Genomic DNA, 16,464 nt, shown 5'->3' with positions numbered 1-16,464 from the left:
TTTGCAGTTCAACGACTTCACATTCATAGAATACACAGGGATCATTATTGTTCTTCAGAACACCCTGGTGATCATTGATCAGAGAGATGTATCGATCATGTTTGATTAGTTGTTGAACCATAGGAAAACACACTTAAGGGTTCAACAAAACTTAAGATTATTTTGGATTCATTGGAAACACTGAAGAATAGAGAAGAGAGAAATGGAAAGGGTTCTGGGAGAATCCGAAGGATGTTCGGAGTGGTTCGAGAGGTGTCTCGGATCATCGAGATTAAATAATATGTATTATATATTAATTAAGTGAATTAATATTAATTATATATTTATTAATTAACTAAAAGGTGCAGCCCACCTTAATGGACACTCCCAGAGGGGAGCCCATTAAGTGGCCGCCACCCCCATGGGCTTATGGGGGCAGCTAGGGTTTGAGGTGGGGGTGCATGGGCCTTGTAGGGGCCAGCCGTCCACCTCTTCCCTTGCCCCATCTTTTACTCCCATATTACCAAGGCATGACTCTCCACCCCTCCCCTTCCCCCTATGTATAGGGGGGACATGTGGAGGGAGGAGAACATACAATTAGGGTTGAGAAAAAGGAGAGCCCCTTGGGTGCCTCCCCCCTCTCTCCCATGTGTAGTTCCTTGAAGAGCTGCGCACGGAAGGAGTACTCCACCCGGTACGCGGGAGCGCTGCCAGGATTCAGATCCAAAAGATCTTCTTTCGCACCTTAGCTGGATCTGAAGCGGGGAGCATCGTTGAGCACCATTGTGCAAAACTACGAGGTGCTACACTTGCGACACTCCAGGTCGTACGAGAGGACTTCAACTCGACCCTGAGGTCGACGACGAGTACAACTACATCAACCACGTTCTAACGGGAACGTTAACTGTTTTCGGTCTACGAGGGTACGTCATCAAAACCTTCTTTGTTACTGCATTACTCCTAGATAGATTTGGGAAACCAGGTTGCGTTAGTTAGAATTTTTTTCTGCTACTATGTTATCTATGCATTTTCTAACGTCTTGTAAAAGATAAAATTTCTTTGTCTGTTTCATGTACTATGTTTATTATGTGTTTTCACTTTTCACCTCGCTGCATAGCTGTTTTTTTCATGTTGCATTGCTCTTACTCACTTAATGATGGATGTGCATCATAAGATGCAGAGGTCAGGAAATATAACCTTTATTTTGAAAACCCTAAAAAACATGTGCTGCAGAAACATATAATGTTCTTAATTTCAGAAAATAATAACATTTAAACATGGACATGTTCATATCCTATGTGCACAATTAGATTTTCATGGAAAAAGATAAGTTATGTGGCCTGTGTGGAAAAACAAATTTCTCAACAATCAATAATTTCAATCTATAAACTAAGCACATGTCCATGTCATACAAATAATACAATTGAAACTACTAATGCAAAACTTAAGAAAACAAACATAAAAGGAGCCATCGATGCTTACATATGCACTGGACAAAGAACATTTTCTTGCTTAGAGTATCGCTCCAGTTCATCCTCCTGTACTTGGAAGCATTGAAAGTTGCCAAGAAACACGTACAACACACAGAATAGAACATGCCATCAGATCACAATTCACAAAGCCCCGGGCTGATTCTTTCCCAGGGGACAAGAACAACAAATTCATTTTTTAATGAACAGGATCATATTTAATCGTGCTCACTCACATACATGAATTACATAATATTATTGCATTACATGGTTTCATTAATTAATACACTTGCAGTGACTAGCTGTACACAGAACCTAGCTAAGAGGAACGTATAGATGCATTATGCCACTGACACAAAAATATCCTCCTGCTCTCAAAGCAAGGCTCCAGTTCTATCCCTTAAGTTGCCATTGGAAGCATTGGAATCAACTTGCGAAGAATCATCCCATCCGGATCCCAGCTACCTATTTCAGCACGTAGGATTGTTGCTTACTGGCGAAGCACATAATTCCAAGATCCTTGTGTGGAGGTGCTCCTTCCATATTCCTCCATGTGGCTGTGGTTTCTGGTTAAGGTGTGCGCCAATCGGTTCACTTGAGGTGGAGTGCCTCCAATGGCCGACCCAACAGGGACAGCACCGTGGCGGCAATGTGTCTCGGCGTGAGCCCTGCCTCCTCCATCTGGTCCTCCGGCGCGCCGTGGTCGATGTACCGGTCGGGTAGGAACATCGATCTCAGCTGCAAAAATCATCACACAAAAAGTTAATAACCAACAGATGCAATTAGGAGGAGAAGAGCACCGAAATGTTTCCATGTCGATCCGGTATGAAAAAAATATTCTGAACCAAATGAGTTGCTAGCTTACTTTGAGGTGGCCGTCGAGGAGGCCGTTGAGACCAAGGTAGTGCGCAACGTGGGAGCCGAAGCCGCCGATGGAGCCTTCCTCGGCGGTGATGAGAATCTCGTGCTCGGCGGCGAGGTCGCGGATGAGCTCCGTGTCGAGCGGCTTGCAGAAGCGGGCGTCGGCCACGGTGATGAAGATGCCGTGCTCTTTCAGCGCCTCGGCCGCCTTCAGGCAGGACTGCACAATCGTGCCGTAGCCCAGGATCGCCACCCGGGTTCCTCCGACGAGCACCCTCCCCTTGCCCACCTCAAGGGCGGTGCCCTTGTTGTTGAGAGGAAGGACGGCGCCGATGCCGTTGCCACGGGGGAAGCGGAAACAGCTTGGGCGGTCGTCGATTGCGTTGGCGGTGGCGACCATGTGCATGAGCTCAGCCTCGTCGGCGGGCGCCATGACCACCATGTTAGGCAAGCATGCCATGTAGGTGACATCGAATGCGCCGCAGTGCGTGGGGCCGTCCGCGCCGACGAGCCCCGCCCTGTCCAGGGCGAAGCGGACCGGCAGCCTCTGTAGGTCCACGTCGTGCACCACCTGATCGTATCCGCGCTGAAGGAAGGAGGAGTAGATGGCGCAGAACGGCTTCAGCCCTTCCGTAGCGAGCCCCGCGGCGAATGTCACGGCGTGCTGCTCCGCGATGCCAACGTCGAAGCACCGCTCCGGGAACCGCTTCTGGAAGTAGTTGAGACCCGTGCCGCCGCCCATAGCCGCGTGGATCGCCACCACCTTGTCGTCCACCTCCGCCTCCCGGATCAGCGACTCCGCGAAGTACTGCGTGTACGACAGCGTCGGGCTCTTGGTCTTGAACTGCTTCCCTGTCCTTGGGTCAAACTTGACCACACCGTGCATCTTGTCGGCGGCGGCTTCCGCCGGCGGGTACCCCTTCCCCTTCTCCGTCACGATGTGGACGAGCACCGGCCCCGGAGCCGGCATGGACTTGACCTTTTCGAAGATTGTGACAAGGTCCTCCAGGTTGTGCCCGTCGACGGGGCCGATGTAGTAGAGCCCGAGCTCCTCGAACAGCGATGATCCCGACGCGCTGATCATGCCGCGCGCATACTCGTCCACCTTGGCCGCCACCTCGTGCGTCGAACCGCCGATCTGCTTCGTGACGGTCTTGGCGGCCTCACGGAGGCGGCGGAACTTGGTGCTGGACTGCAGCCTGGTGAGCGCCTTGCTGAGTGCGCCGACGGGCTTGGAGGGACCGTCCAGGGTGGCCGTCGGTAGGGACACCTGCTTGTTGTCGTTGAGCACGACGATCATGTTGGCGTCGAGGTACCCGGAGTTGTTCATGGCCTCGTAGGCCTGGCCTGCGGTCATGGCGCCGTCGCCGATCACGGAGATGACGTGGTTCTTCTTGCCGAGGAGGTCGCGACCCACGGCCATCCCGAGCGCCGCGGAGATGCTCGTGGAGCTGTGTCCGGCGCCGAATGCGTCGTGCGCGCTCTCGTCGCGCTTCGGGAACCCGGCCAGTCCGGAGGTCTTGCGGATTGTGTGCATCCGCGAACGCCGCCCCGTCAGGATCTTGTGCGGGTACGACTGGTGTCCGACGTCCCAGATGATCTTGTCCTCCGGTGTGTCGAACACGTGGTGCAGAGCCACGGAGAGCTCCACCACGCCCAGGCTCGAGCTGAGGTGGCCGCCGGTCTTGGACACCGTGTGCACGATCTCCGCACGGAGCTCCGCCGACAGCTGCTCCAGGTCCTGCCAAGCCAAACATGTTTTTTATCATTCAGCTGCCGCAATCATTTCATATATACGAAGCCCGCAGCCGGAGCCAGAGACAATGGATATACCGTGTTGGAGAGGTTCTTCATGTGGACGGGGTAGTTGATCGTGTCGAGCAGCGGCGTCTCGGGCTTCTCGCCGGAGTATTCGATCTTCCACGCGCCCTTCATCTGTTCCTTGTTCATCACCACCTTGCCATCGCCGCCACCGGCGCTGCTAGCCGAGGATGCTGGGCTCGCGCGCACTTGGAACTGCAAGTCATATCAGAATCAGCAACAAATCCAATTACCGGAGTAGCTGATAACGACTGAATTCTCGGGCGATCCAACACGGGACATTTGTTCCGGCGTACGTACCTGCCGACGGCAAGAAGCGGGAGCGGTGACCGGTGCGGCGCGGAACATGGATGGTGATGATGCTTGGAGCGCCATTAGAGACACAGACACCGTGTTGTGTGCACAAGGGGCAGCTACTTTCTAGAGCTTGTGATTAGCTGCTTCAGATACAAGTGAAGCTCGATCGACAAGGTCGATGTGGTTGTGGTAACCGAGGGAGGAGAGGAGGAGAGGTGAGGAGTGGAGGGGGAAGTAGAGGCAGCTGCTGTTTAAATAGCCGCGCGGGAGGAGGGATGACTTCATGAAGATGACAAGTGTGGAGAATGAATATTCAAATAGCAAACATATGGTAGCAAGGACGTTCAGATAAGCTGCTTTTGGTATTGTTGTGGGATTTGCCCGTTTTGCCCGACCAACATTTGTCTATTTAGTTAATAATTTTCTACATCAGACTGAAATATATATACGTCGTACTGCAAGTTAAGCCTTCCAATGGACACTTAACCTATTTTATAATATAAAAGAGAATTTTCAGAAATAATTTTTATTTTTGAATCAAACAATGAAATAAGCAAAAACATGGTTTCGAGAAGGCAAAAGCATGATCAGATAACCAGGTTAAGGCAAAAGCATATTTATTAATTTATATATATACATTTTTTATGGAAGGTGAAAATACTTTCACATTACCAATTCCATCTTGTCTGATCTTGATTGGTGTTTAAGAAAAATATTAAGAGGAATATTAGTGGTGGTAGCGTTAGATATGCCATTTATTGGTTAGCGGGAAGTAGTACTTGATTAATTTGATGATGAGAATATACTCCCTTAGTCTTATATACAATGCCACTCAATCTTACTCTTGTTTTATGTCAAGCATGTTTAATTTTAACCACATCTTCAAGAAAAACATCTCAACATGTATAATAGCCAATGACTATTTTGTGAATGCGTAATTGATGGTAGGTTTAGTGATATTGATTTGATATTATACACGTTGATACCTTTTTCTGTAAATTTGATATAACTTAATTTAACAAGTTTGACTAAGAAGAGAATAAGTGACCTTGTGAGTATATAATCATGGAGAGAGTATTAGTGCATGAGTAAATGTCATAAAGCTTAATGGTACAATTATCCAAATGAAAAGATATTTGTTACTAGCTCTAATATTTTCCTTGGTCTCGATATTTATCTACTAAATATGTAGTCAAATGACGGCCCATGACTTGCACAGTTGCACCCCGTTGCTGTCTAGCATGCCTGCCTCAGTTCAACACATGCATTTTTGACCCAGACAACAAATCACCTCGCACATATAGTCACATCTGCCCCTCACGTGTTCTGACCGGCCAAACCCAGGACAGGAAGAGTAAGCCGTTCCACTAAAAAAAAAAAGGATGTAGAGAAGATGCTTCCTCCCAGCCGCGCCTGATTCTCCGTAGACGAGGCCAATTAACGGGCCTCGCTGCTGGATGGCCTTCGTTTTGGAAACTTCCCCTATACGCGCAGCTCGATCTCCTCTCGTATATTCCTTGGCGTGGGGACGATGATTGTGTTGGCCCTCTTCCTGGCTAAGCAGCCGGTGGCATGGGTGAAGGGTGATCCCCGCCATGGGAACCACCGTGATTTTCTCCGACCGCTCTGCACTCTCTTCTCCACCATTGGAGCTAGGAACAGCTTTTCTTCGGAGGCGCGTACCCGTGGACGCGCACACGAAAGTGCACGGTTAGCTCGCTAAGCAGCCAACGGCCAGCCACAATGGAATTCAGTTGAGCTAAGTTACTTTCTTTTAATTCAGAGATTCACACGGTCAGTGTTACAAACACGATAGACAATAAAGAAGAGCAAAAAATAACTCATAGCAGGAGATGCAAGATTTAACGTTAAAAACTCGTTTAACACAGTGGGAAAAAACCACGAGCACCGGCCAGTAAAATTTCACAATACCAGGAAGTGTTTCCAAACGCTATGGACTATCTTATGAAGCGATAGAACTCTAGCTTAGTGTGGACCCCCGGATTTACTAGTCCGAAACTCCTGTTATGCATACAACTTCACGATCCCAAGATCATTCCATCGTGAATACATAACCGAACTGATACCAGATTACATCATTCATTACAGTACCGGATTAAAAGTATTACGGAAGTCTTACATCATAGGCCATCACGGCCGTAGTTCATCAAACATCAGCGGAAACAACTTGACTCCAAAAGCGGTGGAACCCAAGTCAAGCCTTTACCCTACATGCGACTGACTGGGAGAGCGTCCTAGTTCGTGTTTCCGGCGTCATACTCCTCTTCTTCGTAGTACTCCTCTTCAAAATCTGATCAAGTAAATAGCCAGAACAACAATGCCAATGAGTACGTTTGAATGTACTCGCAAACCACCTTAGAGACAAATAAAGAATATGCAGTATGGCAGTAGCAAGGAACATGCACTAAACTAGGGCGACAAGGAGCGAGAGGTGGTTCCTCTCGAGAATACGACATCTCTATATCTTTGTTGAAACCCTTTTTGAAAACAAGTTTATTTGAAGACAAATAGGTAAGGCAGACCCATTTTCATTTCCGGCCATCGGAGTGACCAAAACACTTTCAACTTTCCACCGTACCTCCTAGGTACATCTCCACCAGTCCCACTGGTATTTTTCCATACCTCCCAGGTACATTTCCAAAACCTTTTTGGAAAACACTTTTGTAAAAAAAAACTCTTTAATTCAATGCCAAGCAACAACCTTTCCCATGTCCATAACCGCGGAGATGGCTATTCGAATAGTTTTATTCTCTCCAGAGGTTGCACACTTTTCCCACAAGATTCGGATACTCATCGTGTGGGCATCATCCCCGCATAATCAACCTATGCCACGACAAGTACCCGATCGTAGTTTTTCTCTTGCTTGCCTTAGCCTAAGACATGCCGAATGAGTTGTAATTCCCAACACCAGAGTCTGAGGGCTGTCCAGGAGTAGCAAGGTCCCCAGCACACTCGACCCTCCGGAATGCCATCCAACCACTTAGGCATATTTCAATGGGAGCTCATAAGTTGTACCCCGCATATCTGAACAGGCAAATGGGTTGCGTCCCTTCTCATGGGAAGAACTTCGGTCGAAGCGTCCATGGTCGGACTGCCACTACACTTGCAGGACCCAAACTAAGGCGAGACAAACTACTACGCTACGCCCCGTCCCACTTAAGGGTAATGTGGTTGTACTGGCTAGGTCCGGTTAGGTACTCAGTCACCAAAGTTTTTTGAAAACAATTTTCTCCACTTGCCTCCAGCAACTTTCTTCACAAAAACCTTTTCCTTTTCATAAACTCACACTTGGGCAGGCTACCCCATTCCAAGGTTTTCAAAACACTTCATTCTTGAAAACATTATCACAAACCTTTTTAAAGAGGACTCCCAACCTATAGTCCAACTTTTCTTTGAAAAGCAGCGACAACGATGATAAGGTGTTAAGCACCATATCACTAACAGGTATTTGTTTAGTAGGTATCAACGAGGGCTACACCCGTAAGGGTGGAATAATAAAACACCGAGTGGCATGACCACTCACATAAATAAATAAAACATGCAATTTATAAAAGTGCTAATAATGCAAGAGTAAGATAATTAGGATAAGATATGCATCAAGATGTGGCTTGCCTTGACCAGCAAAGTGTCCCTGGCCTTCTTCCTCAAATCCTCCAATTTCACCTCCTACTTTGTTTCTAGCGGCGTTCGAATCTAGCGTCGCAAAATAAAAAGAAACAAGCAACACACCAAATCAATAAACCATTCCAGAATAGTCCATAATTTTTTTTTGATAAAATCAGACTATGTAAAGGTTCACAAACACAAGCTACTGAAAGTGGTTTTACTAATTTAGCAGTTTTAAAACAAAAGTTGTGATTTTTATAAAACCAGAAATGGATTAGGAACCATTTAAATTGCCTAAAACTCTCCGTGAGTCACAAAAATGCATGCAGCATACCTACTAGAAGCTACCAACATGTAGAACACACTTGCACAAGAATCACATGCAAATAAATTTTTAAATAATTTTGAAAATTTAAAGACAGTAACCAGAGCAATTCAAAAACTAAGCCTACTAGTATCATAGCACAATCAACCAGAGCCAAGCATACCCATGGATAGCTAATACTAAATGTGACCTAACCCCACTGGTTTGGCATTTTTATGATTTGTAAATGAATTTACAAAAATCAGGTAGTGAAAAGGTTTCCTGATTCAGTAATAAAATCCTGATGAGGACATCCCATCTATTGATGCAACCGATGTACCTACAGCCACACAAATACAAGGATCAATCACTCGAGCTCGTGCCAAACAACTTAACTATCAGGTACTTTCGTTTCTTGGAAGTATTCCTCACATACATGAGAATATGATTCTTCCTAAATCAGATATGTTTGTTACTCTTAGGAATGATGGACCTAGCATGGATGAGGAGGACAAATATTGGAGCATGATCACACATGGAGGAGATGGCAGCAAGCATTTGAGGATTTAAGATGACGCCACAAGTGGAGATTTCAGAACTTTGAAGCCACCATAAGAAGGGATGAAGACATGGACGAAATATAGAGTTTCCCACTTCATAAATTCGTCCATAGCATAATATGGTGCTGCGTCACCTTTAGTTTTGGGACAGGCCCATGTTATTTTCGCAGGAATTAAGTCAGCCACTTTTTAGAGTCCGTATTGAAGGGGGAAAGGCCTTCTAGGGTTTGGTTCGGCCACCATACGTATGTCTAGCCGAAACCCCACATTTTCCTCCTTTAAATACCCCCATAGCCGTCACGTTTAGACTCGGATTTTGATTAGACTAAAAGTTAGCCATTGCTGCAACTCTCGTGTACTTCTTTTGAGGCCAACGCCCAGAACAAGACCGACTATTCGGAATCCCACGTTATTCAATAAAGCTTTCATCTTTCATCCGCAATATTCTGATTGCATCATTAGTTGTTACTTGTTCTCGATATCAGGTAGGAATTAATACCCTCGCTGGTCAGGCTGATCGTGCATCCGCAAGATCAGTAACTCCCGGAGATTATCCTAGCGATTGCATTGGCGCACGAGCTTTGCACATGTAGTCGGATCGTCAAGCACGAACTCCACCAACAAATCGACGCTATCATACTCTCATCGAAAGATCGGCCACCTTTGCCCTATCAAATCCCCAGGCACAAACTACTACTCACAAAATTATTTCCTTTTGCACAAAGGTACCCTATCATGGTATCTACCAGTAGCATTTGGGTTTGCTCCAAAATCTTTTGTAGTTTTCAAAATAAAAATCATTGAATGGCTCTCTGGACAAAACTTGATTTGTAAATCAAACCATATCCAGGAATCTCCTGCAAGTCATGCCTATGCCAAAAGAAAGGTATTTACTTCTACTTCACACCAAGGTTAACCTCATGCAAAAAAGGATCTATAAATCTCACGCACTAAATAAAATACAGAATCAGTAACATTCTAGGGTTTTATTTATCAGCATAGATTTACAACACTAAATCACATGCATGCAATTTTCTATGGTTAAGATTTTTTTTATGGGCATCCAGAACTTCGAATCAACAAATTTGGGTCATCGAGGAATTTACAAATTTACAGAAGCTGAGGCAGTAGCTTCTGGCAGATTTAACCACAGAAATTAAAAGGAAGAAGGGGAGGGGCCCGAATCTCTGGGCTGGCCAGATTCGAACCAGGGCGGAGCCGTCCGCGCGGGAGATGGGTTTTAAACCTGCCTCGACGTGGTGAGCCACGCTGGCGCACGGGGACCCATGGAGTCTGCATGCACCCGTTGGATTTAATCCAACGGTGCATGCGTCTTCTTCCTCCACGCCCCATGGAGGCCGGCGGGGCGAACCCTAACTATAGGAGGGGATGGAAGGCTCACCTAGGGGCGGCTCAGGTCTGGTCTAGAGTGTCGAGGAAGACGCGCTGGGTCGGGGCAGTGTAGCCGTCGGCCCAGTGCATGCAACGCTCCCAACACCGGCCCGGACAGCGACGTGTGCGATGGAGACGCGAAGCTAGCAGCGTCCTCAGCTAACCCTGGAGAATGAGAGGAAGCACGTAAGAAGGGGAACTATGGGACGAGCTTGACCGCACAGAGAGGAAGAGAGAAAGTGACGTGAGTCCACAGCAACCTCCACCATCCCGAGATGAATGTCGACGAAGAGCACGAACGTTGCAGAGAGAGGTTGAAAGGACACGGATGTCGCCTAGAGGGGGGGTGAATAGGCGATTTAAAACTTTTACGAGATGGGCTTAACAAATGCGGAATAAAACTAGCGTTTACTTTGTCAAGCCCAAAGCCTATAAACTATGGTTCACCTATGTGCACCAACAACTTATTCTACGCAATGGTTCACCTATGTGCACCAACAACTTATGCTAAGCAAGACAAGCAACTTATGTGATAGCAAGATATATATATATAACTTCAAGAACGATGGCTATCACAAAGTAAAGTGCATAAGTAAAGAGCTCAGGTATAGAGATAACCGAGGCACGCGGGAGACGATGATTTATCCCGGAGTTCACACTCTTGCGAGTGCTAATCTCCGGTGGAGAGGTGCGGTTGCTTAGTGCTCCCGAACGCCACAAGAGGCTCACCTTGAGGTGTGGTTGCTCGATGCACACCAACGCCACAAAGGCCTCACCCCAAGATGCGGTACTCACACCACACACCGAACGCCACGAAGGCGCCTCACCTAAGTCTCCGGTGACCCTCGCCACAAAGGCCTAGGTCACGGTTCCACTAAGGGATTTCCTTCGAGGCGGAAACCGGGCCTTACACAAAGATTGGGGCACACATCCACAACTTAATTGGAGGCTCCCAACAAATCGCCACAAAGGCCTAGAATCCGTCTAGTATTCCAAGAACCCAAGAGTAACAATCTTCTTGTTTTCACCACCACGAATCACCGTGGAGAACTCAAACCGATGCACCAAATGCAATGGCAAGAACACCACAAAGATGCTCAAGTCCTTCTCTCTCAAATTCCAACAAAGCTACAAAAGCTACTGGGGGAATAAGAGAGGAAGAACAAATAAGAGGAGGAACACCAAATTTCTCCAAGATCTAGATCTAGTGGATTCCCTCACAAAGAGAGGGATTTGATTGGTAGGAATGTAGATCTAGATCTCCTCTTCCTTTTCCCTCAAAAAGATTCAAGAAGCATAGGAGGAGTAGAGGGAAAGGGAAGCTCTCAAGGTCAACAATGGTGGAGAGCACAAAGGGGAAGAGGTAGCTGCCCAAGGAGGAAGAAGGGGGGCTTAAATACCCCTCCCATCGAAATATGACCGTTTGGGTCAGCTCAGGCCGGATTTTCCGGACCGGATATTTGCAAAATATTCGGGCCCCGAAAAACGGCTAAGGACCATGAGAAAACATGCCCCTGGATGGGGGCCGGACATTTGGCCGGATATTTGCCCGGATTTGTCCAAAAACCGGATTTTTCCGGGGGGCCGGATTATCCGCCCCAAACTTGGGCCGGAATATCCGCCCCCCGAAAACTGGCGAAACATCAAACTGAAACGGGCATAACTTTAGCATCCGGACTCCGATTTTGATGATCTTGGGCTTGTTTTAAAGCTAGGAACAAGCTCTACAAGATCATGCAGGAAACCATCATAGTCCAACAAGGGAGGATAGAAACAAATGATGAAAGGTTTGACCTATCTAAAAAAGACATACCGGTAAAACCTCCAATCTTGAAAATGCAACAAGTTGCCCGTGCAAAAACCATTCTTGATGAACTAGAGCTTGTCATGAGAATAAGCACAAGCTCTAAATCATCACATGGATAAGATCCAAATAATAACCAAGAAAGATGATGAACCAAACTCGAAAACGCAACAAGTGATCTATGCAAAATCCGTTTTCGATGAACTAGAGCTTGTCATGAGAATAAGCACAAGCTCTAAAACATCACATGGATAAGGTCCAAATAACAAACAAGAAAGATGATGCAAGGATGCAAAGGTTTGAGCTCTCTCCGAACGATACGATGGAGTTACTCACTCGAGAGCCCTCTTGATAGTACGGCAACTAAACTATAAACCGGTCTCCAACTACACTATGAGACCGGTGAGAAAGAAACCCTATCAAGAGCAAACCTTATACTTGTGCATTCCACTTGAGCTTGATGACGACGATCTTGACCTCAACAAGATGGAACGCCTTTCTTGCTTGTGCTTTCTTGACGAAGTCTTGTAGATTGCTCCCCCATAAACCACCATGTGAGAGCTTCTTCTTCGGCGCATCTTCGCATAACCATGACCACCATGTGTATTGCTCCCCCATAATCCACCATGGGAGAGCTTCTTCTTCGGCGCATCTTCACATATCCATGATCACCATATGGATGGCAAGACTCAAGCAAAGGATCTCTTCGAGATGGCTCATCTTGAACTTGCACATCATTTCTCCATGGCAAGCTTCAAGCTTATGAACTCTTCGAGTTGGCTCATCTTGAACTTACACTACATTTCTTCATTCTTCATCATGTTGATGTCTTGAAGTAACTTGAGGGCTCACTTCATCTTCATCTTCAAGACATACTTGACACTTGATATCCTTCATCAATTTCTTCTTATTGCAACCTTGAAGCCAACATATGGTTCGAGATGGCTCATCTTGAACTTGCACATCATTTCTCCATGGCAAGCTTCAAGCTTATGAACTCTTCGAGTTGGCTCATCTTGAACTTGCACTACATTTCTTCATTCTTCATCATGTTGATGTCTTGAAGTAACTTGAGGGCTCACTTCATCTTCATCTTCAAGACATACTTGACACTTGATATCCTTCATCAATTTCTTCTTATTGCAACCTTGAAGCCAACATATGGTTCAAGAATTGCCTATGGACAACTCCTACAAATATAACTCAATGCAAACATTAGTCCATAGGGATTGTCATTAATTACCAAAACCACACATGGGGGCTCCATGCACTTTCAATCTCCCCCATTTTGGTAATTGATGACAATCTCTTTGAGAGGGTTTATATAAGGAATTTAAGTAACAAATAAGTTGAATATATAGAGCAAACTCCCCCATAATATATGCATGTGTGAATGATCTTGACTTTCATTGCATATATTGGCATACAAAGCCTAGTGGAGTTTCCTCTAAATATTCAACTATGCAAAGCAACAAGATGCAATGCAATAAAGGCACATGCTTAAGCACAAAGCAAAGACATAACCAAATTCCCTTAAACCCTCCAAACTTCTCCCCATTGGCACCAATTGCCGAAATGGGTGAAAAATTTAGAAGGCCAATATAGTGAGAGTTCCTCCATAGCGTGTGCATTTCTCATAATTTGAGTCGAATCAAATGCACATATCCAATGATGAATATTCGGAAGGAATCACACTATAGATAGGATCAAAGATTGCAAAAAGATAACAAAGTCTAGAAGCTTCAACAAATGAAGCAAGCAACCAAATGAACCACAAAGAGGATACCAAAAGAAAGATAGATATTATGATAAGATCAAGAAGATTGCTCTAAATAATATGAGGAAGCTCCCCAAGGTTTGTGCACAAAACTAGACAATTTGTATTGGAGTATAAAGTGCACAAACATGGAATCATCACTCCCATAATATCATTCAAAAACAAAAGATACCAAGTGAATCAAACTCTAATGATCACCACAAGATAGTGTTCTAAATCAAATGAGGAAGCTCCCCAATGTACATGCATAAAATAAAATGTTGCATTTGAATACAATATGCATAACATGGAATCCTCACTCCCTCATTTAAAACACAAACATTTGTAATAGATCATAGATAGAAAAGTAAGCTAAACACTTGCAACAAACAAATAGTTGAGCAACAATTAAGAGGCACCATAATAAAAAGGCTCAACCAAGAGGATATGTGAAAGACATGATAAAGCATATTATAAGACTATTAAAAGGATGAGCAAAAAGCATCATCATAGTCTTCAATGAATTATATTGCTTAGCATGACCAATCAACACGCAATAAATAAATAAGATATCAAAAGGAGATGTATCATCTCTTATGTGTATAAGTTTCTCTAAGTGGGCAATATCACAAAGATATTTATCCACAAAGAAACATGCACACATAAAATAGATATGCAAGAAAAATAGTATGATATCCAAGACGAAGTCATGCAATATACCAATAAGAATTTTTGCTTAATAGCATGGCCAAAGGCTCAATTTTATCTTATTGTACATTCATGAACTTCAACCACAAACAACTGAAATACATCACAAATATCAACAAGGGATAGAAGATAGTTGGGATGCATTTGAGAAAGGCAACAAGTATCACAAACGGGGATACCAAAAGAAGTAACTAAATTTGCACTTTCATCTATATTGCAAATGTGAGAGCCTTGAGGAATTGATATGCAACAAAATTGCTAGATAGGCATAGTTGGGATGGATGAATCATGAGTATGATTTAAAATACTTCCCAACAAATGCACTCATCTCAAATTACTCACATTCACAATAAAGAGGTTTCATAAAGACTTTTGCAAGAAGCACAACATTTGCAAATCAAGAGATTCATGCCAAGATGCAACCATAAGGTTGGATACAAGAAAAGTATGCATGAGAAGATACTTGTTACCAAGATAGCATTGGTGTGGATGTAGTAGATATGTGTTCGTTTGATCATCCTAGCTTGCCTCAAGTTACCATTGAGTCACCACTTCTTTCCAAGAGTGAGACAAGCATTCAATGCATATCCATTGTACCTAACACAAAGGTAAGTACAAAATGGTCCCCAAACTAATTGGGTCCGAAATAGTTAGACACACTACAACATATAGGACAAACTCCACAATTCTATGTGCATATAGATATGAAATTGAATTTCATGCACATCTTAGTCAAATTAGGATTTGATGGAGTTTACCCTATATATTGGATCAAAGAAAGTGACACATGCCATAAGATATACATATATTAAATATGCATGCACAATACTTTCAAGAACCAAAGGAAGATACAATTTGGACAAAACACCAAATAAACCAAGAGACAATGGTTGTCCAAATTATATCAAAGAATCAAATCAACACAAGATTGACTCCAAAGACTTATCTCATTATAAGAAGCTAATTAAAACTAAACACAAAGGAATGAGATAACCAACTCCCAAGAGATCAAGGTTCCAACAAATAAACCAAACCCTCGAAACTTTTTATGATGGCACAAAGTACCAAAAAGAAAATTATGTCTCCCAAAACCAATTTTTTGATAATGATCAAGAGAAGTTTAAGCATTATAACAAATATAGGAGAGCTCCCCCAAGATTAGTGCATTATCTAGGATTTAGAATATGGATACAAAATGCACAAAACTAGGATCATCACGCTACCTATATCTACTAAAAATGCTAAGAAAGTTTGAATAGAAAAATTAGATCCATGAGATGCAAGGAAGACACATGGGAGTTAAAGCACAACAAATTCATGGCAATAAATAAGGCAATATAAATACAAGAGCCAATGTAGATATGATAAATAAATATCTACCTCATAATTGATTACCAATTGTCCTAGGACAAGAGGTATTAGGAAATATTTCCCGGTGGTAGTTTGTAAGAATACATAAGATCATATTTACAACGAACAAAGCATATGGTAAAAGATAAGAGTTAACCATCATGCAAAGATAGTTTCTTGATAGCTTCATTTAGTCATACCAATTCATACCAACATGCAAAGCAATTAATAGTATTCATACCAACATGCAAAGCAATTAATAGTATGACTTGAAGCACATGGTTTTCCAAAAAATGTATTGAGGGACACGTTGTGAAAAACCATGCCAAGAAAAACTTTCACAAATAAGATCCACAAAGATATTAGCAATGAAGCCATTTAAGCAAATTGGAGCTTGTTTGAGCAAACATGCCACATAGGAGAGAGATAATTTACGGTATCAATTCTATGTGACACAACCTCAAATGTTCACATTTTCTAGGCTTGTAATATGCACAAAGCTTATTACTCCCCCATAATGTGATAAGGAATTTATT

At 44.1% G+C, this 16,464-nt stretch overlaps 1 protein-coding gene across 1 annotated transcript; it reads right to left on the bottom strand.

Annotated features, from left to right (window-relative positions):
- Nucleotides 1-1,693: 1,693 nt before the first annotated feature.
- Nucleotides 1,694-4,636, bottom strand: LOC124679207 (probable 1-deoxy-D-xylulose-5-phosphate synthase 2, chloroplastic). The gene is made up of 4 exons (XM_047215007.1): nucleotides 4,431-4,636; nucleotides 4,143-4,325; nucleotides 2,314-4,050; nucleotides 1,694-2,186 (listed from the first exon to the last, which is right to left on the bottom strand). The coding sequence occupies exons 1-4, from the start codon at nucleotides 4,503-4,505 to the stop codon at nucleotides 2,040-2,042; spliced, it is 2,142 nt and encodes a 713-aa protein (XP_047070963.1). The 5' UTR covers nucleotides 4,506-4,636; the 3' UTR covers nucleotides 1,694-2,039.
- Nucleotides 4,637-16,464: the final 11,828 nt, after the last annotated feature.

Source organism: Lolium rigidum, chromosome 7 (genome assembly GCF_022539505.1).
Source record: "Lolium rigidum isolate FL_2022 chromosome 7, APGP_CSIRO_Lrig_0.1, whole genome shotgun sequence".
Taxonomy (NCBI): Eukaryota; Viridiplantae; Streptophyta; class Magnoliopsida; order Poales; family Poaceae; genus Lolium; species Lolium rigidum.
This window is presented reverse-complemented; position numbering and strand designations above follow the sequence as displayed.